The following is a 26,518-nucleotide window of genomic DNA, read 5'->3' on the forward strand; positions in this document are numbered from 1 at the left end:
TGAAGTCAGGTCAGGGTCTTTTTGGAGTTAATAAATGAAAATTGATGATGAGGATTGACATCTAATTCTCCCTTCAATCAGATATGAATACTCCCGTGGGAGTTTCATGACAAAAGCCAAAGTCCCTTATCGAGTTTGAACGGATGATTTACGTCTTACTACGATGTTACTCTACTCCTGAGTTAAAAAGACCTATTTGATTTAGTTTCCGAATAAATCACTAACCATGTGTGTTTGAGTCATAGGTAAAACAAAGGTATTTATATGTTTAATCTTATGCTTCTCCGAGAGACGTCACCTCACCATAAAAGAAAGGTAGGAAATTTTTTTCCACTTTTAGACTGACATTCCTGACACGTTCAAGCAACTGTTAAAGAAACAACTCAGCTACTTTTCTAAATGCAAACAATCGAAATAGTTAGAAAAAGTAAATGACCTTAACTACTGCAAATATTATATTCACCGATGATCTAATGGAGAAGTGTTTTGTACAAACAAGTTAATTTTAGATTGACTAGATCTTGAAAAGGAAGCTCAGACGAATCGTGTTATAGAAATGATAAATTCTAACGTTGAACCACCTTTGGTATATTATATAATCAAGGAGAAAGTTTGATCCAATTTGTAACCTTTGAGCTTATTGTTGTTCGGTTCCAATAGAAGATCCCAACGTATGAGTCTATTGAAGGTAACAAGAAAACAATCAAATTTATTCAGAAGAGTCTGGCTCGTACCAAAATTATAGGAGAAGAAGTTACACTCAAAATAAGAAAGGTTAAAAAGAAGACAAGGAAACTTAAGTCGGTAGATGAGGAAGACGAGGATATCCCTCGTTCTCGCAGACCAATAACATTACTAAGGTTGCTCCTAAAAAAACTTCCACGACAATCGTTTGGAGGAAGTATGTCCAGGAAACAATAAGGAGAGAACTCATAGTTTATGAGGAAAAGGAGCGAACCCGCTTGCTACCAAATGAATCAATGGAGGACCTATCAAATAGCACGTTAGGCTTCAACTAAGGCAGATAACCGAGAAATTGACATGATACATCTAGAAATTATCATTGGGGCCTAAAGGCCAACAAATTGTTCCATGTCATATATTCGTGTAAGAGCCAATAAGTGAGGAGAGAGAAATGTCACTACTCTTTGAGGGTTAAAAAAAAAAAAGAGAGACCGCGGGGAGAAAAGAGAAAAGAAGAAAGAAGAAGAAGACAGAGGAGAGGGTGGAGCATTGGAGATGAACGACGGAGCTTGAAGCACTCGTTAGCAACGGTGGGCCGAACGGTTGAGAAAGGGAGAACGCCGACGGTAAGTCCTAGTGGTGTGATTTTCGGTGTTGTTTTCCAAAAACGTCAAAAAATCATAACCAAAACGACATGGGAGAAGAGAACTCAATCTAAGGGCCCCCTTCTGCAGCTGCACGACTCCACACGTCCCCGCCACCGACCCAGATCTACTTTTCTCCTGAAAAAATAGCAAACAACATAGAATGAGTATATAAACAATACCCAGTAAGCAACTTGCTCGTAAGCTCTTGTCGAACTTAGCCCTATTCACGGGATCCTAAGTTTTAAGTTTGAATAGTCACTAGTCATAGACCTATTGGTGCCTGGCAACATCTAACTGTTCCTAAGATCAGTAATTACCTGCCACTGTGCCTCGCTAGGCCAGGTCAGTCACTACCTGTCTTACGCCCTTGTCGGCTCAGATCACTAAAACTACCTGTCTTAGGAACAGTAACTACCTGTCACTATGTCGCTCGGCTGGATCAGTAAAAGGTCATGGCTCGTCCCACTAAGTACCATCTTTGACGTGTTATCACAGTAATATACTATGATTACCTTCAACCCCTTGTGGGTGACTACGAAAACGGCATAGTATCATTATGGGCTTCATAACTTATAATAACTAGCACCTCATAAATGATCCAACTCCCAAAGGGTAACAATGGGCTACTCAAGCCCCACACCCAATGCCTAACAAAGAACCACGACAACAACACGTCGTCATGCTAAGTCACATAATAACCATAATAACCATCTAGCTCAACATAAAAACATACCATTGCATATGCTTATACGAAATTTCACATTCATGCCAACGAAACTATATAACCATAACGACACCCAAAGTACAACCACACACATTATCGAAGTACTACCTCCATGAACTAACTTTATCCATTCCTAAATACGTTACTAAATTGTTTGGTCACAAATCCAAACCGACTCCTACAAACAATTTCAAAAAACTTGCTCTAGATGGTTACTTACTTGATCGTAGACTTCCCAAAACTTTATCGAGTCTTCAAATGTCCCCTTGACTAAGCTTGAAATTTTCCTATAATAAGGCATTTATGGAATGTGTGAGTCAAGTACCTAAATCCGAATAAAGACGAATCAGATGGTGTGAAATGGGAAAACAAATCGGGTTTCGGTTCTACACAGGTGGGTCAGGTCAGGTCAAGTCGCTTGAGTAGGAGGACCACTCACTCTTCGGTGTCAATTACAAGGGAGTATATGTTGCAGGAGGACATGGCAGCTGGAATAGAAGTAGTGGCAAGAGGCACCATAGGAAGATTGAGTCAACTTAGGGTCCAGCCAGATCTGAGGCAGCAAATCATAAATGCTCAGAGCAACGACCCTCGCTTGTACTTGATTTGCCAACAAAATGAGGCATTGAGGGAGGAAGGATTTACCATGTCTTCCAAAGGAGGATTACTATGGCAGGGACGACTATGTGTCCCCGCAGATGAGCAGATCAAAAAAGACCTCCTAACTGAAGCACATGAATCTCTTTATTCAGTGCACCCTGGTAGTACCAAGATCTATCGTGACCTGAAGAAGTGTTATTGGTGGCCAGGGATGAAGCGGGATGTTGCCCTCAAAGTTAGTAGGTGTCTCACTTGTCAACAGGTGAAGGCCCCTAGACAGAGACCCTCAGGCTTACTACAACCCCTAGACATTCCACAGTGGAAGTGGGAGGATATAGCCATGGACTTTGTAACCGGATTACCCAAGACCTCGAAGGGATATACGATTATTTGGGTGATTATTGATAGACTGACGAAATCCGCCCACTTCATCACCGGTAAGGCTACTTACACAGGAGATAAATGGGCGAAGCTATATTCGGAACAAATTGTCAGATTGCATGGGATTCCGATCTCCATTGTGTCATACAAAGATTTATGTTTTACCTCCCACTTTTGGAAAAGTTTGCAAAAAGCAATGGGGACCCAACTCAGATTCAGTACAGCGTTCCACCCCCAGACTGACGGCCAAACCGAAAGGTTGAATTAGGTCCTAGAAGACATGTTGCGAGCATGCGTGATTGACTTCGCTTGTGGTTGGGACGAATACCTGCACCTTATTGAATTTGCATATAATAATAGTTACCAGGCGACCATACAGATGACACCTTTTGAGGCCCTATACGGGCGAAGGTGTCGGTCTCCAATTTCCTGGGAAGAAGTGGGAAGGCGACAACTGTTAGGGCCAGAGTTAGTCCAACAAACGAATGCAGCTGTGCAAAAGATCAGAGTACAAATTCAAATTGCACAAAGCCGACAAAAGAGTTATATAGACAGGCGGCGCAAGGCTCTAGAATTTACTGTTGGCGATCACGTCTTCCTAAAAGTAGCACCCATGAGGGGGGTGATGAGGTTCAGAAGGAAGGACAAACTGAGACCAAGCTTTATCAGTCCTTTCGACGTCTCGGAGAGAGTTGGTCTTGTGGCGTACCGACTAGCCTTGCCTCCTGCTCTGGCTGCTGTTCACAATGTGTTCCACGTGTCTATGTTGCGTAAGTACACCCCAGATCCTTCTCATGTGATTGAGTATGCAAATCTTCCTTTGAGGGAGGGCTTAAGTTACGAGGAGGAGCCCATCGGGACTATAGACATGAAAATACATAAGCTTAGAAATAAGGAGATATCGCTTGTCAAGGTGGTATGGAATAACCATCGCATTGAGGAAGCAACCTGGGAGTTAGAGAGCGAGATGAGGGCCAAGTACCCCATGTTGTTCAGGGATTTAGAAACTTTCGGGGACGAAAGTTCTTAAGGGGGGAAGATTGTAAGAGTCGTACAGCTCGCAATAAGTGAGGAGAGAGAAATGCCAGCTCTACTACTCTTTTAGGGTTTAAAAAAAAAAGTCGTGGGGAGAAAAGAGAAAAGAAGAAAGAAGAAGAAGACAAAGGAGAGGGTGGAGCGTTGGAGACGAACGACAGAGCTTGAAGCGCTCATTAGCAACGGTGGACCGAAAGGTTGAGGAAGGGAGAACGCCGACGATACGTCCTAGTGGTGTGATTTTCGTTGTTGTTTTCCAAAACCCTAATACCTTTCACGGGATCGGTGTACCTAGGTTATTGTCGAGGGAAGTTGGTGAGTCCTTGTGAAGAAGAAGACATGGGGTGTTGAGAGGAAAGAAAGATCAAGAAGAAGGTGGGAAGAAGAGGCCGAAAACTGAGGGGGCATGACCTGACCCGACCCGACCCACCTGTACAGAACTGAAACCCGATTTGTTTTCCCATTTCACACCATCTGATTCGTCTTTATTCAAATTTAGGTACTTGATTCACACATTCCATAAATGCCTTATTATAGGAAAATTCCAAGCTTAGTCAAGGGGACATTTGAATACTGGATAAAGTTTTGGGAAGTCTATGATCAAGTAAGTAACCATCTAGAGCAAGTTTTTTGTAATTGCTTGTAGGAGTCAGTTTGGATTTGTGGCCAAACAATTTAGTAACGTATTTAGGAATGGATAAAGTTAGTTCATGGAGGTGGTACTTCGATAATGTGTGTGGTTGTACTTTGGTTGTCGTTATGGTTATATAGTTTCGTTGGTATGAATGTGAAATTTTGTATAGGCATATGCAATGATATGTTTTTATGTTGAGCTAGATGGTTATTATGGTTATTATGTGACTTAACATGGCGACGTGTTGTTGTCGTGGTTCTTTGTTAGGCATTGGGCGTGGGGCTTGGGTAGCCCATTGTTACCCTTTGGGAGTTGGATCATTTATTAGGTGCTAGTTATTATAAGTTATGAAGCACATAATGATAGTGTACCATTTTTGTAGTCACCCACAAGAGGTTGAGGGTAATCATAGTATATTACTGTGATAACACGTCAGAGACGGTACTTAGTGGGACGAGCCATGATCTTTTACTGATCCAACCGAGCGGCATAATGACAAGTAGTTACTCTTCCTAAGACAGGTAGTTTTAGTGATCTGAGCCGACAATGGCGTAAGACAGGTAGTGACTGACCTGGCCTTAGTGGCAGGTAGTTACTGATCTTAGGAATAGTTAGATGTTGTCAGGCACCACTAGGTCTCTGACTAGTGACTATTTGAGCTCAAAACTTAGGATCCCATGAATAGGGTTAAGTTCGACAAGAGCTTACGAGCAAGTTGCTTACTGGGTATTGTTTATATACTCATTCTGTGTTGTTTGCTATTTTTTTAGGAGAAAAGTAGATCTGGGTCGGTGGCGGGGACGTGTGGAGTCGTGCAGCTGTAGAAGGGGGCCCATAGATTAAGTCCTCCTCTCCCATGTTGTTTTGGTTATGATTTTTTGACGTTTTTGGAAAACCTGTGATATTTTGTAACCGTTTCTTTTTATGTGACCCCGCCGATTTTCGTTATGTGTTTTGTAGTTTTTTTTTTTTTTTTTTTTTGAAATGTATATCAGGCATTTTAACTTTTAGTCCCCTGTTCAAACTACAAGAAGTATTGAATTTTTTTTTTTCTCTTGAGTCCGCGTGGCGACCCGTGATTCGATATTTTCGAAGATCGGTCGTTACAATTCGAGAACCACCAACAAGATGTTCTTAGGTCGTCCGTGGATTCACAAAATAGAATGGTAGTTTTTGCCCTTCTTGAGCGAAGTTTTACAAAGTTGGTATCAAGAAAGTGAAGCTAACTCCAACCTATTTTCACAAGTCGAATCTTATTTTGTGGATGCGAAGTTTGATATTAAGGGCGATAATGTCGAAAAAGTCATGCTAATGAAGACCCTTATAACAAAAGGTGCGAATAAACTTAAGTGAAGACGACGTGCAAATGTTGAAAAAAAAGTACCATTAACCCTCAAAAGAGTGAGACATGTATTAGCCCCATGAAACTTATGTTGTGCGCCGAAAGCGGAACAAATGTACTCACAACACCAAAGTTACTCAAGACATACAATATGACACTCAAAAAACTTGATGATTTCAACGGCAGAAAGAATGGCATTATATAGCCTTCTGCTAAACCTAAAGATAAACTAACAAGCCTAAAAAGACCTTGAGAATAGGTCTTGATCCTAGAGAATAGGGCTTATGACAGTGTTTAACAATCTCCACCTTGTCATAAGATCTCCAAGTTGATAGCGATTTTGGTTGCTACCACGTCAACACACTACTTCCTTCCGACGTTGATGAAATCCAAACAATGCCAGAACTTTTCACGAGCGATCACCTTTGTCAACATATTAGTAGGGTTATCAGCAGTTCCAATTTTTAATAAACGAATATCCCCTTTGCTAATAATTTCTCGAATAAAGTAAAAACGGACATCAATGTGTTTTGTACGAGCATGATGGACTTGATTTTTTGACAAGCAAATAGTGCTCTGGCTATCACAAAATACATCTATATGTTCCTGCAAAATACCCAAGTCATTGATCAAACCATGCATCCAAATAGCTTCTTTAAAGGCTTCCGTTAGTGCCATATACTCTGCTTCAGTGGTAGACAATGCAACACTAGACTGCAATGTTGAACGCCAACAAACAAGTCCACCAGCCATAGTAAATAAATAACCCGTAGTAGATCGTCGCTTATCCAAATCACCAGCATAATCAGAATCCACATAACCAGCTACACAATTGTCAAGATTAAACATTTCTTGTTTTGAAACTTAATACCAACATCAATAATGCCAAGAATGTACCTAAGAATCCATTTTACAGCCTGCCAATGCTCTTTACCAGGATTATGCATATAACGACTCACCATGCTTACTGCGTGTGAAAGATCAGGTCGAGTACACACCATAGCATACATTAACGCACCAACAACATTTGTATAAGGAATGTTCTCCATATACCTTTTGTCATCATCAGAACTTGGACACATGGAAGCACTAAGTTTGAAATGAGGAGCAAGTGGAGTACTAACGGGTTTGGTTGAATTATTCAAACTAAATCTTGACAATACCTTGCGTAGATATTGAGACTGAGTCAACCAGACTGTACCTTTTTTCTGATCTCGCTCTATCTCCATTCCAATTATTTTCTTTGCATTGCCTAAGTCTTTCATTTCAAATGTTTTAGAAAGCTCATCTTTGAGCTTATCAATCTCCACCTGTCTCTTCGAAGCAATTAACATATCATAAACATATAAGAGCAAATAGATAAACGATCCATCATCAAGACACCGATAATACACACAATGGTCAAATTGACACACAATGGTCAAATTGACTATGAGTATACATATGCTCTACCATGAAATGATCAAACCTTTTATACCATTGGCGAGGGGATTGCTTCAGCCCATACAAAGATTTCTTCAATCTGCATACTAAATGTTGCTGTCCAACTACTCGGAAACCGACTGGTTGCACCACATATATTTCTTCTTTCAAATCTCCATGCAAAAAAGCAGTTTTTACATCGAATTGTGCAAGCTCAAGATTAAATTGAGCAGCCAAAGCCAACAAAATTCGAATGGAAGAATGTTTTACCACAGGTGAGAAAATTTCATTGTAATCAATACCTTCTTTTTGTGCGTAGCCTTTAGCCACAAGTCGAGCCTTATAACGTATACCAGAAGAGTCTTCCTTTTTTGCAAAAACCCATTTACAACCAATTTTCTTCTTACCTTTTGGAAGTTGTACCAAATCCCAAGTTTGATTTATCTCCAATGATGCTATCTCCTGATTCACAGCCTCTTGCCAGTGTAAGCTATCCGGGCTCTGAATAGCATCTTTGTAACTGTTAGGAACTCCATCAATCAAAGAGAAAGCATATGCTATCGTATCATCAAACCTTGCAGGTTTTCGAATTACCCTTCGTGGTCTATTCTTGGCGATTGACTCAGGTTCCTCCACTCTTTCATTTAAGGCTTTGCTCCTCAAGACTTTGCTCTTTCTGCTTTAAGACATCAAATTTATTTACCTGATCAATAGGTTCTTCAGTAGGAGCAACCACATCAGGAGAGAACACCACCTTCTCCACCTGCTTCAATGCCTCGTCATTATTTTCAATTTTCTGCAAAAACATTCCAGACTCATCGAATGTCACATCTCGACTATTAATAATCTTATTTGTTTCTGGACACCATAACCTATAGCCCTTCACACCTTTGCTAAAGCTCATAAACTTGGCTTTTTTTGCTCTAGGATCCAACTTTGAGTCTGTCACATGATAATAAGCAGGACACCCAAACACATGCAATTTATCATAATCACTAACAGGACTACCTAACCATACCTCAAGCGGAGTTCTCCCACCGTTTCCAGAAAGGTAAACGATTCACCAAGTGAAATGCATAACTGAGAGCCTAAGCCCAAAATACCTTACTCAATCCTGCTTGAGACAATATGCATCGAACCTTCTCTATTAATGTCTGGTTCATTCTCTCAGCAATTCCATTTTGTTGTGGCTTACCAGGAACAGTGAAGTGTCGAACGATCCTTTCATCTTGACATACTTTAAGGAATGGATCATAAGTATATTCTCCCCCGTTGTCTGATCTCAGCTTTTTGATTTTCTTGTCCGTCTGATTCTCTACCATTTTCTTCCACTCTAGGAAGATTTGGAGAACCTCGTTTTTGTGCCTTATGAGATACATCCAAACTCTCTTCGAGTAGTCATCAATAAAGGTGACAAACCACCTCTTTCCTCCCAATGAGACATTTTTTGTGGGACCCCATACATCAGTGTGAACATAATCCAAAATGCTCTTTGTTTGGTGTATAGCTGTACCAAACTTCACATTTTTTGTTTACCAAATATACAATGTTCACAGAAATCAATTTTTCTAGTTGTGACACCCTTAAGGACTCCTTGGTTCACCAATGTCTGAAGCGCCTTCTCACCAGCATGCCCGAGTCGCATGTGCCATAATTTCGATATGTCTTGTTCTTTCGAACTTGCCACAGCAGCATGCCCAATTATTTTGGTTCCATTGAGGTAGTATATGCTACCTCTTCTAGTTCCTGTAATTGCCACCAAAGCTCCACGAGCTACTTTCAAATTCCCTCCTTCCAAAATGATGCGATAACAACTCGCATCCAAAACGCCAGGTGAAATCAAATTTTTCTTCAATTCAGGGACATACCTCACATCTTTGAGTTTTCGTATAACCCCATCAAACATCTTGATTTGTACTGAGCCGATTCCCATTATCTTGCAAGTACTATCCTTGCCCATATAGACAACTCCACCATTGAACTTTTTGAAGTCCAAAAACATCTCTTTGTTGGGACACATATGATAGGAGCACCCAGAATCAAGAATCCATTCATTGGTTTGGCTGGCTGATAGGGAGATTGTCAAGGCATCATCTGTATCAGTGTCGTCATCTCTAACCACATTGGACTTCGACCCCTTCTCTTTTAAGATCGAACAATCTTTTTTCTAATGGCCTTTCTGTCGACAATATGCACACTCATTTTTATCAAGTTTTCTCCAATTATCAGATCTACCTCTCGACTTTAATCGAGACTCTCCACATTCGTTCCTTTTCCAAGTAGAAGTCCTTCCATGAGCAGTGAGAACATTTGAGCTAGAGCTTTGATACGTCTCCTTTTCCTTCTTTCGCATCTCATTGTTTATTAAGGCATTTGAAACATCTTCAAAATCAATATTAGTGATTCCATGTAGTAGGGTCGTTACTAAAAACTCGTAGGATTTCGGCAAAGAGTTTAATAACAACAACGCCTTGTCCTCGTCATCAATCTTAACATCAAGATTGAGCAAATTAGTGATGATTTTGTTAAAATCATCCAAATGCTCAGCCATTGATATACCTTCCTTGTAGTCAAAACGGAAGAGTTTCTTCTTCAAATAGAGTTTATTTTCCACACTCTTCTTCATATATTTCGCTTCAAGCTTGTCCCATAATTCTTTCGTCATGGTAACCTTCATAAATGGATATTTCTGATCCTTACCAAGACAGGATCGAATAATTCCACAGGCTTGCCGATTTAATTTCGTCCATTCTGCTTCTGTCATGTCTTCAGGCATCTCCTCTTGGAGAGAAACATCGAGGTCTTGCATGACCAGCAAATCGCTAACTTCGCCTCACCAAACACCAAAATTATTGGTTCCATCAAATTTTTCTACCTCGAGATTGGAACTCCACACTCTCGATCCACGTCGTGATGGTTCTGCCATTTGCAATAATTAATCTGGATGTAACTCAAAAACACAATTCTTGAAAATTGATTTTCAAGAGAATAAACACGATTGTGAGCACGTCTAATGGTCGATGAGGCCCAAACTTTCACAATACCCCCAAATACTACAACCTGGCTCTGATACCACTTGTTGTGCGCCAAAAGCGGAATAAATGTACTCACAACACCAAAGTTACTCAAGACATACAATATGACACTCAAAATACTTGATGATTTCAATAGCAGAAAGAATGACATTATATAGCCTTCTGCTAAACCTAAAGATAAACTAACAAGCCTAAAAAGACCTTGAGAATAGGACTTGGTCCTAGAGAATAGGGCTTATGACAGTGTTCAACAACTTAAACTTTTGAAGAATGATCAAGTATCTAATCTTCATGGCTTAAGTTGTGTTCTCTTGCCCAAACACAATGAAAATGAGTCACCATTCATTGAATGCTTGAAACTTTGAACGTCGTATATGCTGAGATTCTAAAAGAAAGTTTCATTACACCGGTAATAAAGATGATGAAGCAAAGAGGTTGAACTTGACATTGGCCGGGTGAACGTGAATTTTCCTAAAGAACAAACAGAAGATGAATTCAACCTGAAAGCAAACACACTTTTAACAATGACAAATAACGACTTCACAGCTCATTCAAGACAAGTCAAGATACTAATAACTTAATTCAAATGAGTATGACCATGATTTGTCAAGGATTAAAACAAAAGGATCATTACTACAGATTAAAATATAAAAGATAAAGTTTAATAAAATATCATAATAATACTTCCCTTCATTTCAACTTCTTCATTCTAGATAACTTCCCTTCCGTGAGGGTTACCTAAAATTATTTCAATCCTCTCCATCCGATCTATCAAGTTACTAATAACTTGATTCAAACGAGTAATGGCCTCGACTTGTGCTTCTCTTCACCTAGCTTCATCAATCTTTTCTCCATTTCTCATACTATTAAGAAGCAAAATCATAGTTTTTTTTTTTTTCAAGATCTATAGAACAAAGTTAAAAGCGAGTGGAAAGTAAGTAAATAAATAAACAGATTTGAAAAAGAGACGAACAACTACGTAAATGAAAGATAAAATTAATTCTAGAGTAGGTCACAAACATGTAACTTGGCTCTAATACCGAATTGATAGGGCAATCATAATCCTCAACCCAACTATTGTTTTTGTTAAAAAAAAAAAAAAAAAAAAACCTTAAATCAAATAAATTAACATATTTTATATACAAAATTTTGATGATTACGTAGAAGTAAGATTTGAAACTTTGTTTAAAATTAAGTCACTTCACCGATAGAATAATTTGGATTCAATATATCATAAAAATTGCTTAAAAACTAAAAAATGACAAAGATTATGCTTAAATTTTTAAGGGCGAGAGTCTCACCTAAGAGCTCAATTTCATTCTACTAGAATCTGATTTTTACCTATTATTTTGTGGGTATTTATAGTCTTTCTACGAAATAAACCTCCAACTTCATATGTCATTGGTGGCCATGATTCACAAGTTATTCTCGCTATCTTTCAAATGTCCACCATAAGAAGTTATGACCATGATTGACAAGTTACTCCCCACCGCCTTTCAAATGTCTCATAAAAAAGAGCTAGAACGATATGGACAAGTAACTTCTCGCTTCAGTCCACAATAAATTATGAAATTAAAATTATAAATAAAGTTTTCAAATAAATTATTAATCAAATGCTATTTGTAGCAACCGAGGCTTCAATTCAACTTTGCAAATGTTCATTTCTGAACTAGAAATGAGATTTCTTGTAACACATGAAATGAAGATTAAATGTATCCAATTTCTTAGATGAATAATGAATGCTCATTGAATCTTCTTAGTTTTGAATCGTGTAATAAATGTAGTTGAAACTGATATGTGGAAATCACTACAAGTAGAGTAAGACTCGGATTACCTTGTTGATCGAATATCTCAAGGCAAGAACATTGTTTGAGATTCAAATCACTCCACAAACAAGATCGATCATGTCTAGCTTAAATGATTCTTGTTGATCAAACATCTCAACGTAAGAACACTTGTTTGAGATTCAAATCACTTTACAAGCAAGATTGATCATGTCAAGCTTGAATGATTCTACATGCAACCTAAACTACATATAATTGCAAAGAAACTTAGCCATTAGTTAAAGAAAGCACGAATGTTTTTTTTTTTTTTACTACATTAAGTTTACTTACCAATACAACATACCTGACTTTATATAGTCTCAAAATAAAACTATTAAACACATTCCAAGACGTGTAACATTCATACTTAATGCCCATAATTAACCATTATGTAATTGTAACCTAATAACTAGTCTTAAAATACATTAATGAAATACAATAACTCTATATTACTCTAAATTGTAATCCACCCAAAATTTATAATATGAAACTTCATTCTTCTTCAACGTGGCATGAATTGAACTATCTTTTGATAATTTCAACAATATTTACTTCACATTTTCATTGAAGTATATTGTATGATTGATGTCTCTTGGTTCATATCAGAAACATTTGTAACACTGTATGATCTTTATCAAATCTTCCTTTTCACCTTCGACATGATATTTTCCTTCTTCGACGAGGTGAATTTCAACAACTTCGATCACTTAGATCTTAGAAACTCCAGTGATTAGGATGGTGGAAAGAAAATGATGGTAGGAGAGGGGAGAGAAAAAGAAAATATAGCAAAAGATGCTTAGATCTTGAGTTTGGAAACTCCCTAACTTGAAAAGAACATTTCTACCAAACAAAAAATGTTCCCTTAAATGCATGAACATGAAAAAACACCTTTACAACTTGAAATGAAAATCATTTTTAGAAGAACAAGAAAAAAGGAAAGAAAAAAAAGTTCGAATGAGACGTCCAATGGCCATGGCATGTGAGGTTTGTCAAAATTACTCATCAAATTGGATCTTGTGCCGAACCCGGCTGCTTCTCTCTGTTTCCCATACCTCCTTCCTTTTCAAGCAACTACCTGAAACGAAATGCTGATCGTCCCTAAATATCTCTCTCACCCATCTCATAAACACTCCAGACAGGATCATCCTTGTCCTATTAACACTTTTAATCGAGATTCTTTCCACGCCTCACCTCCCATTTCTCCAATCCCCAATTCACCGTCTCTCTGTGTTTCTAGCGAATCAATTGCAGGTGGGTCTGTCAGAAATCCGAGCTTCGCACGATGTTAATGGCGGTTAAGTTCCCATTGGCTTCAAATGGTGGAAGAACTCCTTTACCACGAAACCCACTTGGGTTCTTCCCGGCTTCGATTCCTTCGAAGCCCATTTCCCTCTCGTTGCCTCTGAATAGCCCAAATCCCCACAATTGCTTTTGTTTGAAGCCATACAGTTCTCGATTAACCTTGCTCCACCGCCGTCTTCCGCCGATAGCTGCCTTGGAATCCGACGTCCCTCAGTCACATCACCAGGTTGCTATCGTATCTTCTTCATTAATTCAATTTTAGCATCGTCATTTGTTATCCCAGCAGATCTTTTGTGTTGTTGAACTGACGATCTCTTTTCAAATTGTGAAAGGGATCTGAGACTTTAAGTGACAGCAAAAGGCTTGAGGAGTGGAGTTCATTAACAGCAAAGTTCTCCGGAGCAGCAAATGTTCCTTTTATGTTGCTGCAGTTGCCTCAGATTATCCTTAATACTCGAAACCTTTTAGCAGGAAACACAACAGCGCTGTTGGCTGTTCCATGGCTGGTAAGAACTACTTCCAATTCAAAGATTTAAGAAAGTGACAATAAAGTGTTGAGTCATGTGCATAATATTTAGTGTTTTCTTGATAATTCGAGTCCATTCTATTATACATGTAGGGGATGTTAACTGGTTTGCTTGGGAACCTTTCATTGCTATCATACTTTGCAAAGAAGAGGGAAAAAGAGGCCATGGTGATTCAAACATTAGGATCAGTTACAACGTTTATAGTTTTTGCTCAGCTTGCAATAGCTGGGGCCATGCCACTGCCTTACTTTCTAGCTACATCGGCTGTTGTGTCTTCTGGTCTTCTTATAAACTTTATGAATTACTTTAATGTTCTTCCTGTTCAAATCTTGAAATTTTGGGAAGATTTCATCACTGTTGGTGGGTTTTCTGTGCTCCCCCAGGTAATCTCTGTTCTAGCCTCACCTTCATTCCTGAGATGATACCATTTTATAGTAAAATTTGTCTCAGAGATGTTTTTCCTTGTAGGTTATGTGGTCTACGTTTGTTCCATTCATACCGAATAGTATCTTGCCGGGGATAACCGCTTTGGTCGCAGCATTGCTAGCCGTTGCTTCGGTAGAATGTTTTGTTTCTGCTTGCATTTGCTACTCTGTTTAATGAAATATGCTGCTCAAAATCTCGTGTTTGTGAGGATTGAGTATCTCTGTCAATAATGGTGTTGCAAAACTTGCACCAAATAGGCAAAATCCTGATCTTTCTGACATGTTTTCTTACGTTTATATGTTCATTAAATGGAATAATGTGAAGTTGAGATGTGAAACCAAGATTGCTATCTGTTCTGTTCTTATCATGGTGATAAAATGTTATTGCTGCGATCTAGTTCAACATCCCTTAAAGGTGTTTTGTAAGATTTACAGGCTCGAGCTGGAAAACTTCCTGAGGAAGGTGTGAAATTTGTTGGAGCATTATCTGGATGGACAGCAACACTCCTCTTCATGTGGATGCCGGTTTCGCAAATGGTATTTGTCCTGTTTGAACTTTTAGTATGATATAAATATGTGAGATCCCGCATCGGTTGGAGAGGTGAACAAAGCATTCTTTATAAGGGTGTGGAAACTTCTCTCTAACAGATGCGTTTTAAAACCATGAGGTTGACGACGATGCGTAATGGGCCAAAGCGAACAATATTTGCTAGCGATGGGCTTGGGCTATTACGAAATCTCACATCGGTTGTGATGTGAGATCCCACATCTCCAATCAATGTGGATCCCACATCGGTTGGAGAAGGGAACAGAGCATTCCTTATAAGGGTGTGGAAACCTCTCCCTAATGACGTGTTTTAAAACCGTGAGGTTGACGACGATACGTAACGGGCCAAATCGAACAATATTTGTTAGCAGTGGGTTTGGGCTGTTATAAAATCCCACATGGGTTGTGATGTGAGATCCCACATCGGTTGGAGAGGGAAGCAAAGAATTCCTTATAAGGGTGTGAAAACCTCTCCCTAACAGACGCGTTTTAAAACTATGAGGTTGACGACGATAAGTAACGGGCCAAAGTGAACAATATTTACTAGTGGTGGGTTTGGACTGTTACAAAGTCCCACATCGGTTGTGATGTGAGATTCCACATCTCCAACCGATGTGAGATCCCACATCGGTTGGAGAGGGGAACATCGACTAGAGAGGGGAACAAAGCATTTCTTATAAGAGTGTGGAAACCTCTCCCTAACAGACGCGTTTTAAAACCGTGAGGTTGACGGCGATATGTAACGGGCCAAAACGGACTAGCGATGGACTTGAACTGTTACAAAATATACACTAATACATCTTTACTTTATCTCTAACGACAATATATGCTGTTTGTTCAGTGGACTAATTATCTAAATCCTGAGAACATCAAAGGCTTATCAGCTCTCACAATGTTTCTTGCCCTGATCGGAAACGGTCTTGTACTCCCACGTGCGCTATTCATTCGAGACTTCATGTGGTAATCTTATTTCCCTGAATCAGAACTTTCACGTCTATTTAGTCATGTCTATTTCGTTCCTTTTCGTTAAGTGTTGGGAAACATGATCTTCACTTAGAGTACAAATGTGTAGTGTCTCTTCCCAAAAGTAAACATCTTTCTTGCATATTATGAAAACGGGTCGATCGATACAAATAATCTTCCATCTTTTGGCCCTAAGGTGCACGACCACGACGATTGCAGAGTATATAACATTGTAACCAGCCTTGATAATGATCATTTGAACGGAAATTGCAGGTTTTTGGGTTCGGGTTGGGCGATGTTGTTTTACGGATATGGTAACATAGTATGCTTGTACTGGTAAGCTGCTGATCATTTTGATACATCTGCATTTTTTCTTACCTTAGCAGTAGTTGAGTGAGTGTGTTTATGGTTCCTACAACAGTTGCAATGGCGTGAGCAGGGAATTCTTCATTGCTGCAACTGCTGCTCTATTCTCCTGGATAGGTTCTCTTCTCTTCCTTTCTAGTTCATTTGTAAATATTCTCGAAAATTTTAGACCACGTGAGGTGTAAACTGTTAGAAATCACGACTCTCCACAATGGTATGATATTGCCACTTTGAGCATAAGCTCTCGTGGCTTTGCTTTGGGCTTTGGCCTCATACGAATGGAGATAGTATTCCCCACTTATAAACTCATGATCTTCCACTAAATTAACCAACGTGGGACTCACTCCCAATAATCCTCAACATATACTGCATAGCTAAAAAGACGCCTAGTAGAAACATGAATGATATTAAACGCCATCTAGATATCTGATCTTGCTATAGTAGAGAAACAAACTAAGCACGTTGTCTAATGACTTCTAGATATCTAATGCTGCTTAATCCTATAGGCTTTTTCTTCTGGAGAGACTCTGTGGTGTATGGATTCCGCTCGCCTCTTACATCTCTTAAGGAGCTACTTTCTGGGTAATGACTGCCAAATTCGAGCTCGAATTTAAGCCAGATTTCGACAAATGGTAGCAACTTCTCAAGCTGGACAGAGTTTTGAGCAGGGAAAACAGCAATCTAAGCTCTTTGATTTTTTTTCTCCGTAGCTCTTTGATTTTTTTTGGGTACATATTATGGTTTGAAATAAATATACACAGCTTTGTTGTATATTACAATAAGGGCCAAATTATGTGGTTTATTAGAATCACTCTTTACACTAAGCATAAACTATTGTTTTTGTTCTTTCAACACTCATCTTATCCTCTTCAAAGCATAAATCTTAGATATGTTCAAGTTTGATCCGAGCTTCCGTAGCGAGTTCTTTAACTTTAGTTTGTACTTTCGAAGTTATATCAATTTAGTCCTTAAACTTTAGTAATAACAATTTAGCCATCTACTTTGACCGAACTAAAACTTTAGGTTCTGTGTTTCCATCATAGCTAGGGATATCTCATGGGAGGAAGATTCATCTCATAAGAACACATCCCAAAAATTTGTCGGTCACAATTTTTATAAAAGTAAGATTATTTTAATTTTTAATAAAATCAAACTAAAATCCAATGTTTCCCGTCACGCGAATGAATAATTCATTTCCTTCCTAATTTCTTTGAGGGTTGATTCTAGGACTTGACCAATAGGGCACGATCAATGGTACTAAGTTATAAGATGTAATTGTAAGGGTAAAACATACTTTTTAGGTAAAGAGACACTACTTGGTAATAGTTGTATCCATTAACATTAGTTCTATTGTGCATACGAGTAGATCTCTAGGTCTTAAATAAAGTAACTAGTTTTACAATTGTATGGTCCAAATAATTGTATGATGTATGATGACACATGCCCTGTGACTCATTCATGCGTCATAATGTCATGCTATGTTTATGTATGTTATGTGATAACATACGATGCCATGTTATGTATGTATGTGATGTCCTATTATGTCATGATATGTATGATATGAAATGTATTGAATGTTATGCTATGTCATGTCATGCAAAGTCATGTTATAGATTATACTACACTATGATAATGTAAGATAAAAGCCATGATGAGAAGAAAGAAGATAGATTATACTACACTGTGCATACATGACTCATATGTGTACTAAGAGAAGAACGAGATGATTCTTATTATATGTTATGATTTTAAACCATGGAGATCTCATGTATTTTATGTATTTCATGTGCATCGGGATACTTCCCCATTGTGTTATGTTATTACAGACGCTTTGATATCTATGTTCGTCATGATATCATGCAAGTCTTTCCTTGCGGTGTTGGCGACCCATTAGCGCATTTAGCCCGATCAAGCCAGGCCTAGGGGTACGTATACGAGCCCGTCTGGTGGGTCCATGTGTTCATGTATGGGCCGTGTGTGAGAAAGTACCACACATTCAATCCTGCTCCAAACAAGAAAGAGCTCAAGATCATGTTATGTCGTTTTAAAAGATAGATCTCATCATGTATGCGTATGTCTCCATTACTCTTACATTTCAATATTTTTTAACCTACACAAGTCGTGTTCTACTCTTACATTTCAAGTAAAGATAAGACATCCTTGTGCAGATGAAAAAGGCGCCACATGAAAACCATAGAACCAGTGTTACAATAATTGGATTTGATTGTTTTGTTTTCTAGTTTTTGAACCTATTGTTCGTTTTTGTTTCTTACATATTTTTTGAATTGATTTAATGATTTTATTTTTAACTTGTACGTGACATTGTTTATAAAGTATATGAAAACTAAGATTTGAAAAATGCTCATGAGCTTAATCTTAAAAATAAAAAATTTATAACAAAATCGTTATAAAATGGAATATAAATAATGGAATATAATATGTATATTCAAATTCACTGACCATGCTAACCATTCTTCCATTGTGCTACTGCTGCTTTTTGGAGTCTTTATCTCTACCTTTGGCTTTGACATCATCAGGGATGCACCATGAACATGACAATGGCAGAACAGTGCACACTGCCTGTATTATTAGACCATTAGGGAGCCCAGAAAACTCATTTGCTGTGACGCCAACGTAAGACGCAAGCGCTACACCGAGACATCCGCTCACTATGAACGCGAGGGCGATGGCTGACATTACAAAAGCCATGAGAGAGCCCTCACATCCTGGTGGGCAAAGCTGAGCTATCAGAACACTGAATGGCAAGATCTTGAAGAACAACAGAACCTCTGAAAGACCAGAGAACAAAACAACATATACGAAGTCTGGCATGCCCATTTCTCGATACACTCCCTTCACGAACAGCATGTCCGAGATCATGAACACCGCCATCAAAACCTGGATACTTGATATAAGTTTCCTAGACGGGATCGACTTCAGATGACGATTGTAAATTACACCCCATAATAGCAGGGCTGCTTGGCCAATAACTTTAGAGATGCCCAAAACAGATGACTCAATTTTCAAATGCTCTGTCTGATAAAAAAACATGGTGCCAGTCAGTGCAGGTATTATGCTGTAAGATGCAGCAAACCATGTTATGGAATACACAATTTCGGGTCTTTTTAGCACGACGAAAAGTTGTGAGAGCTGTTTCTTGATACCAGCACTGGTTGAGCTCTGAGGGAGATTAAGAGAACGTTCACGAACGATGATGGTTAATAAAAACTGAAGCAAAAGAAGAAGACCAAAGAATAGGAACATTTCTTGAGGTGAAAACCTATCGATACCGATGCCTCCGAGAAGATTTCCAAGAATCCCACCAGCAGAGGATGCTACCCAAACAAATGCTTGTAGCTCACCTGATGAAGATGCTCGAGAATTCTTGGAAGAAGTGGGCTGCTTTCCTGCCTCTGCAACGATGGCATCGTTAGCGACCTCCGCTATTGAAGCACCGAGGTTGCTAAGGAGAAGATATATGCTGATCGTGAAAACTGAAATACTTGAGGGTGACATAGTTGCTATGGGTATCCATGATACTGCTTGTAGGAGAGCTGCATCAACATAAAGCATAAGAGGAATACTTTTTTAAAAAAAAATTGACAATAAAATGAGAGTCTCAAGTAAATTAATTATCAGACAAATGAAAGGATGAAAATAATTGATAAACGATTTGACCAATTCACATTTATAACTCATGATAAATACTTGGCGCATAGCTTCCTAAAACTCCAGCACATAAACTAATGTATCAGTGGTAATACCAATTCATTTCTCCAAAAACTTACATAATCAGCTATCATGTAGAAAATCTTACGGAAGCTTATTGTAACGGCCCAAGCCACTGTTAGTAGATATTGTCCTCTTTAAACTTTTCCTTTTGGATTTCCTCTCAAAGATTTTTACAACGCATCTGCACGGAGAAGTTTTCACACTCTTATAAATAATATTTCGTTCTCCTCCCCAACCGACGTGGGATTTCACAATCCACCTCCTTTAGGGCCCAGCGTCCTTGCTGGCACTCGTTCCCTTCTCCAACCGATGTGGGACCCCCCAACCCATCTCCCTTCGGGGCCCAGCGTCCTTGCTGGCACACCACCTTGTGGCAACCCCCTTTTGGGGCTCAGCCTCCTTGCTGGCACATCGCCCGATGTCTGGCTTTGATACCATTTGTAACGGTCCAAGTCCACCGCTAGCAGATATTGTTCTTTTTTGGCTTTTCCTTTCGGACTTCTCCTCAAAGTTTTTTACAACGCATCTACTAGGAATAGGTTTCCACACCCTTATAAAAAATGTTTCATTCTCCTCTCCAACGAGGTGGGATCTGACACTTGAGAATAACAAAAGCAATCATGTAGAAAAGCTTACAGAGAAGCTTATGACAGACAATTTATAGAAAACCACTTCAGTTCACAGTTCTTACAAGCTGCTTTCCAAGATACTGAAAGAAAGCTGCCTTCTATCCTCTCTGTACCAGATCTTGCTTACCCAAAAAAGGTAGCATTTATCTAATAATATTATTTTGTAAATGAATTTGGCGAAGCTGCTTTCTGCATGGTCAAAATCATTTTGCCTATGCCAAAAGGCATCTCCCATTTGAGATTAGATTAGCATAAAAGTGCTTTGAAAAAACGTCAAAACTACCTCAAGGAACTTGAAAACAAATGCACAGTGATTTTAGCCCAAATGCTTGACCAAGAAACACTAGGTTAATCGGTTATCTCCCATGGTAACCTTAATTCAAGTTCAACAACATGTCGGGTTGGGAGATTCGAACTTCTAACATCTTGGTCTCTTGGTCGAGGTCATATGCCTAACGAGTTAGCAATGCAAATCGTTTGTAGGATCTTATTCAGGTTGTATAACAGATAGAAGCATACGTTTTACAATTATGGAACCAATAACGTTGGCATCGTTTGCATATCACACACACAGAATTTCCCTGCCTATAATGAAATATAAATCTCAAAGATTGTAATGCTTATTAAGATTTCTGTTTCATTATAGAATGATGCTATCTGGTCATTTGAATATAATTTAGACATAGCATTAGTTCAGAACAAAGACAGAAAAATTAGTGAATGAAGAGAGGCCTCAGGACTTGTAACCATCTCAGCAGTGTTCTTTCATCAAAACTCCCTAAAATTCAAGGCGGGATCCGAAATTGATTTCAAAAGAACACCAGAATTCAACTTGTTTCGTAAACATATTCCACAATTTCGAAAACAACAAATAAACTTAATAACACAATCGAAACACAACACAGAACAAAAGGCGAAATCCAGGAGATTCAAGCAATACAAAGGAAGTTTACCTCCAATGGCGATGTAAGGGATCCGATGTTGGCCAGAAATATAAACGGCGTCAGAGAGAATCCCGTACAGAGGCTTCGCGACCATAGGAAGATTAGCGGAGTTTTGAAGAAGCTGAAGAGTAGAAGGATCTACATTGAGGCCGTCCTTGAGGAAGAAGTTAACCGCCATCCATGGGAAGCAACGGAAACCCTGAACCCAATATCCCAATCCGAGAACCTTGCGGATCGGATTATTAGCATTGGATTCGGACATAATCGAGGGTAAAAAAGAAAAAAAAAAAGACGATTCAATGCGAAAATTGAAGAAAATGAATGCAGAAAGATTGAAGAAAATGAATGCAGAATTTGCAGAGAAGGAAGGAAGGTTGCAGGTACGGTGGAGACAGTGGCGGCGAAGGTGGTGGTGGCGTTGTGAATTTTAAGTGTCATTTCATATTGCAAAAAGCTGATGCCATTCGACACGTGGTGACAATTTCATTTTTCTTTCTTTTTTTCATTTTATTTTTTCATTTTAATTTTTATTTTGTTCCACGCCCTTTACTTGTAGACTAAGCCAATTTAAATAAAAGGCCTTTTATTTTAATTATTCTTCCAATATTTTTATTACAATCAATAAATAAATAAAATAAAAAATATTTTCCAATTAATAAAATTCTGATCTAACTTTTGTATTTTTATAATTTTCTTGTACTTAAACAAAAAAATGTTTAATAGTCATTCATTAAACCTAATAAAATTGTTTAAATTAATACATTTTGTAATTTTTAGAAAATATAATGATTGAATAAGAAAATTATTAAAATTTAAAATTTATTTAAAATAAAGAAATGTTATTTTTAGTATTTGTGTCTAATTCTTGTAATCATAAAGTATAAATCTTGTTTTCATTTTTTTTTTTTGTTTAAAAACTGCATGGTGTTTTCAAATAAAATCAATAATTTTATTACATTCAATAGAAAAAAACAAGTTAGACACCGACCATGAGAATAAATCGATTTTTAATAATTTTTAATTATTGGTATTGTTTATATGTTAAGATTGGAAATATTTCTTTTCGACCCTTACTTTATAAGTATTTAATGGAATTGCTCATAAATATTTATAAATACGAAACTCCAAACTCATTTTTATATTTTAAAACACCGAACTCATTTTTATACTTTAAAACTACAAACGATAAATTATAAATAAATAGCTAACATAGTCAACTAAGCAACCATTACTATATAAATAATATAATTGATCAAATATTATAAATAAATTTTATGGATATAATTTTTTTACTTCTCGGATTCAATTACGATTTCATCGTTAAAACGTCAAAACGTCTATGAAAGATTTAATTTTCTAGAATGTTCATTTACATTCAAAAAATATATATTAATTTCTAAAATTATCTCTCCATACTGATTATAAAAAAACACGAATTCGAACATCTCGACTCCTTAATTCACACACACAAACCTGTTAAAATCATAATCAAAACAATCCCTTTTCGAGCCGGGTTACGTGTTTGTTGGGTGTCGAATAAGAACATTACAAGACAAGACAAGTCACAATGAAAGCAAAAAAAAAATGTAAGAACAATAAAGAAGCTGATGGCTTTAAGGAATGGCAGAAGAGGAAGGAATCTAAGTGATATTTGAATTCTAAGTTCACGTAACCCAAGAATACCATAAAGTTGAAGTCCAAAAGGAGAAAGACAACCACTAAGAACAAATTCCTTTATAGATGAACCAAAAAAGCTACAAAAATGGAAGGAAAAGAAAAAGATGATCAAAAGTTTAACGCAAGTTACGATCCATGATTTCTTAAGTTAAATACCAAAATTCCATTTTCTACATCTCATTCAAAACCAATACCAATACCTTTTCGAGTTAGAATCAACAAAAAGAACAGACTCGACCCGAGAAAGTATGGAAAAGGAAGGAAAAAGAAAACCTCGTATCATAGCAAGTACTTCTCGACAACAGTCCGTCCGAACTTTTCTTGAATATCTTTTGGAGTCTCGATCTGGAACACATGACGTATAATATAATTGTTAGCAGAATGTTGTATGAAGATATATTAACAATGTTAATTTCATAGCTACTAACTGCATTCAGAGCTTTGAAGAGGGCCTTCAGAGTGTTGTGGGGGTTCCTTGAGCCAACGACCTGTTATTTGAACTCGAGTTAGAGGCAGTGGAGGAGGGAAGAGAGAATACATTTTATGTTGATCTCCACAACAAAGGAGATGAAGAAATTACCTTAGATTTGACGTTTTTAAAACCAGCCAGATTCAGAACAGTTTGAACAGTTTTCCCTGCTTTCATGCCTGTGCTAGTTGATGCTGGCCAAAGATATACCTTAACAAACACAACAACAAAAAGGAGATTTAAGAACAGAAAGGAACCATAACTTTCTATCAAATGACAGAAATCGATCAACTGGATATGGATCATCCAAAACTAGACAAGAGACGGTTGTCGTTGTTGTCCAGCAGTCAGTATATACGACTCATCCGCCTTGTCCACCACAGGTATTTAGCCCCTGATGTTTTCCCGGTGCAGGAGGGCTGGGACTCCTCGATCCGAGATAAGAACTTTCGATGCAGAGAAGAAAACTAGAAATGGTCGAATACCTTTGTTTTCTTGTATTCCGTCTGTACTGCATGTGCAATTGTGTGCTCCTCGTGGCGTTCCACATAATGAAGATTTTGGAAACATTTCTCATATGCCTGCTTAAGAGCATCAATACACATTTAAAACGTAAACTGAAAAATTACAAGGCAAAATGCTCATTGTGCCACACCAAGGCAATTTGATATAGAACATTTTTTCTTTTTGCTATCTCTCATAGAACAAAAAGGTGGCTGATGGATCTTGAGCTAACATCATTTATAGGCAGATAGGTGGGAAGGGGGGCTCTAATTCAGTGGGGACTCAAGGGTGTTGGTCTCTGGCTCTCCAACAGGATCAACGATGATGATTGAAGCAAATGTTGACAAAACAGACATTACTGTTTCCAAAGATGCTTTCATGGGAACAAATCAATAGGAACCCCACATGGATCCTAGAAGATGTGTTTGAACCTCTAAAGAGGTGCCAAAATCTTGCCCAGACAGTGAAACACACTCATGGAAGCGTAAAGAGTCATAGGGGAATCGGTTGAGCAAGTTGGTAGCAAGAGTGGATTCGGGCTCAGGTAGTTTGGTTAATGCAAGTCGATTCGGGCTAACGCTCTTCAGGTTATGGGTCAGTGGACCCACCAAGCGATCTATTCCTATCGAAGTCAAATACTACCACGCAAATTTCCTCCCAAAGTAAAAGGAGCTTCCAACTCTTCTGTTTCCCTTTCCCTTTCTAAGATGGTGTTAGGAATCACGACTCTCCACAATGGTATGATATTGTCCACTTTGAGCATAAGCTCTCATGGCTTTGCTTTGGGCTTTCCCAAGAGGTCTCATTCCAATGGAGATAGTATTCCACACTTATAAACCCATGATCTTCCACTAAATTAACCAACGTGAGACTCACTCCCAATAATCCTCAACAGATGGGACACCAGTCTAAACCTTCCAAGAAAGGACTAGGAACACACTAGGCGGTGGGCATCACGACCACTCCATCTTCGTTCCCCACGAACTCAATCGAGTTCTGATATGAACCAAGAGACATCAATCATACAATATGCTTCAATGAAGATGTGAAGAAAAGGTTGTCAAAATTATCAAAAGATGTTTCAATTCATGCTACATTGAAGAAGAATAAAGTTTGATTGTTGTAAATTTTGGGTGGGTTATAATTTAGAGTTATTGTATTTTAAGACATTTTATTTAATTTCGGTTACATTTACATAATGGCTAATTATGGCCATAAAGTGTGAATGTTACAACTTTTGTAATGCCTTTAATAGTTTCATTTTGAGGCTATATAAAGCCTTGTATGTTATATTTGTAAGGAAGACTTAGAAGATATATTAAAAGAAGCATTTGTGCTTTTCTTTAGCCAATGGCTAAGTTTATTTGCAACTCTATGTAGTTTAGGTTGCATGTAGAATCATTCAAGCTCGACATGATCAATCTTGCTTGTGGAGTGATTCGAATCTCAATCAAGTGTTCTTGTCTTGAGATATTTGATCAACAAGAATCATTGAAGCTAGACATGATCGATCTTGCTTCTGGAGTGATTCGAATCTCAAACAAAGTGTTCTTTGCTTGAGATATTCGATCAACAAGGTAATCCGAATCTTACTCCCCTTGTATTGATTCCTTATCTTATCATTTGGATTACCTTATTGATCAATAAGGTAATCCAAACCTGGCTCTGATACCAAATGATAAGATAAGGAATCAATACAAGGGGAGTAAGATTCGGATTACCTTGTTGATCGAATATCTCAAGCAAAGAACACTTTGTTTGAGATTCGAATCACTCCAGAAGCAAGATCGATCATGTCTAGCTTCAATGATTCTTGTTGATCAAATATCTCAAGACAAGAACACTTGATTGAGATTCGAATCACTCCACAAGCAAGATTGATCATGTCGAGCTTGAATGATTCTACATGCAACCTAAACTACATAGAGTTGCAAATAAACTTAGCCATTGGCTAAAGAAAAGCACAAATGCTTCTTTTAATATATCTTCTAAGTCTTCCTTACAAATATAACATACAAGGCTTTATATAGCCTCAAAATGAAACTATTAAAGGCATTACAAAAGTTGTAACATTCACACTTTATGGCCATAATTAGCCATTATGTA

General features: G+C 38.1%; 3 protein-coding genes and 1 long non-coding RNA gene across 7 annotated transcripts in view; 2 read left to right on the top strand and 2 right to left on the bottom strand.

The window, feature by feature from the left end:
* The first annotated feature begins 1,198 nt into the window (after nt 1-1,198).
* LOC111448898 lies at nt 1,199-5,531 on the top strand. The gene is made up of 3 exons (XR_002711499.1): nt 1,199-1,310; nt 4,367-4,503; nt 5,476-5,531. It is a non-coding gene; the product is annotated as an uncharacterized LOC111448898 (long non-coding RNA).
* Nucleotides 5,532-13,350: 7,819 nt separating this feature from the next.
* Nucleotides 13,351-17,338, top strand: LOC111448421 (maltose excess protein 1-like, chloroplastic). Of its 2 annotated transcripts, XM_023087999.1 has the most exons (9): nt 13,353-13,855; nt 13,962-14,135; nt 14,249-14,539; nt 14,625-14,714; nt 15,017-15,118; nt 15,970-16,088; nt 16,365-16,427; nt 16,513-16,574; nt 16,964-17,338. In XM_023087999.1, the coding sequence occupies exons 1-9, from the start codon at nt 13,610-13,612 to the stop codon at nt 17,041-17,043; spliced, it is 1,227 nt and encodes a 408-aa protein (XP_022943767.1). In that variant the 5' UTR covers nt 13,353-13,609; the 3' UTR covers nt 17,044-17,338. The 2 variants fall into 2 exon arrangements, with proteins under 2 accessions (XP_022943768.1, XP_022943767.1); XM_023088000.1 differs by lacking the exons at nt 16,365-16,427; nt 16,513-16,574; nt 16,964-17,338 and adding an exon at nt 16,159-16,358 and having other exon boundaries at nt 13,351-13,855; nt 15,970-16,124.
* An 861-nt stretch (nt 17,339-18,199) lies between these two features.
* Nucleotides 18,200-22,210, bottom strand: LOC111448420 (probable folate-biopterin transporter 7). 2 transcript variants are annotated; one of them, XM_023087997.1, is made up of 3 exons: nt 21,772-22,210; nt 18,918-20,011; nt 18,200-18,459 (listed from the first exon to the last, which is right to left on the bottom strand). In XM_023087997.1, exons 1-2 carry the CDS (start codon nt 22,022-22,024, stop codon nt 18,942-18,944), a joined length of 1,323 nt encoding a protein of 440 aa, XP_022943765.1. In that variant the 5' UTR covers nt 22,025-22,210; the 3' UTR covers nt 18,200-18,459; nt 18,918-18,941. The 2 variants fall into 2 exon arrangements, with proteins under 2 accessions (XP_022943765.1, XP_022943764.1); XM_023087996.1 differs by lacking the exon at nt 18,200-18,459 and having other exon boundaries at nt 18,860-20,011.
* Nucleotides 22,211-23,212: 1,002 nt separating this feature from the next.
* LOC111448419 (DEAD-box ATP-dependent RNA helicase 42) overlaps nt 23,213-26,518 on the bottom strand; it is a 6,130-nt gene continuing 2,824 nt past the window's right edge. The window contains exons 5-9 of one of the 2 annotated variants that reach the window (XM_023087995.1): nt 24,394-24,489; nt 24,020-24,118; nt 23,868-23,927; nt 23,713-23,784; nt 23,213-23,235 (exon numbers count right to left, since the gene is read on the bottom strand). In XM_023087995.1, coding sequence (XP_022943763.1) covers nt 23,719-23,784; nt 23,868-23,927; nt 24,020-24,118; nt 24,394-24,489 — 321 coding nt within the window. In that variant the 3' untranslated portion in view covers nt 23,213-23,235; nt 23,713-23,718. Of the gene's footprint in view, nt 23,236-23,392; nt 23,785-23,867; nt 23,928-24,019; nt 24,119-24,393; nt 24,490-26,518 lie in introns of those variants that run through there. The other variant, XM_023087994.1, reaches the window with a different exon arrangement.

This window comes from Cucurbita moschata, unplaced genomic scaffold (genome assembly GCF_002738365.1).
Source record: "Cucurbita moschata cultivar Rifu unplaced genomic scaffold, Cmos_1.0 Cmo_Scf00010, whole genome shotgun sequence".
Classification (NCBI taxonomy): Eukaryota; Viridiplantae; Streptophyta; class Magnoliopsida; order Cucurbitales; family Cucurbitaceae; genus Cucurbita; species Cucurbita moschata.

Bases quoted from the DNA above. Each gene is read 5' to 3' on its own strand.
- LOC111448420 (XM_023087997.1), bottom strand. From the start codon at position 22,024: ATGTCCGAATCCAATGCTAATAATCCGATCCGCAAGGTTCTCGGATTG. The intron at 20,012-21,771 runs GTAAACTTCCTT...ATGTTGATGCAG, and splicing joins CCCTTACATCGCCATTGGAG to CTCTCCTACAAGCAGTATCA.
- LOC111448421 (XM_023087999.1), top strand. From the start codon at position 13,610: ATGTTAATGGCGGTTAAGTTCCCATTGGCTTCAAATGGTGGAAGAACT. The intron at 13,856-13,961 runs GTTGCTATCGTA...AAATTGTGAAAG, and splicing joins TCCCTCAGTCACATCACCAG to GGATCTGAGACTTTAAGTGA. The intron at 16,089-16,364 runs GTAATCTTATTT...CGGAAATTGCAG, and splicing joins TTCATTCGAGACTTCATGTG to GTTTTTGGGTTCGGGTTGGG.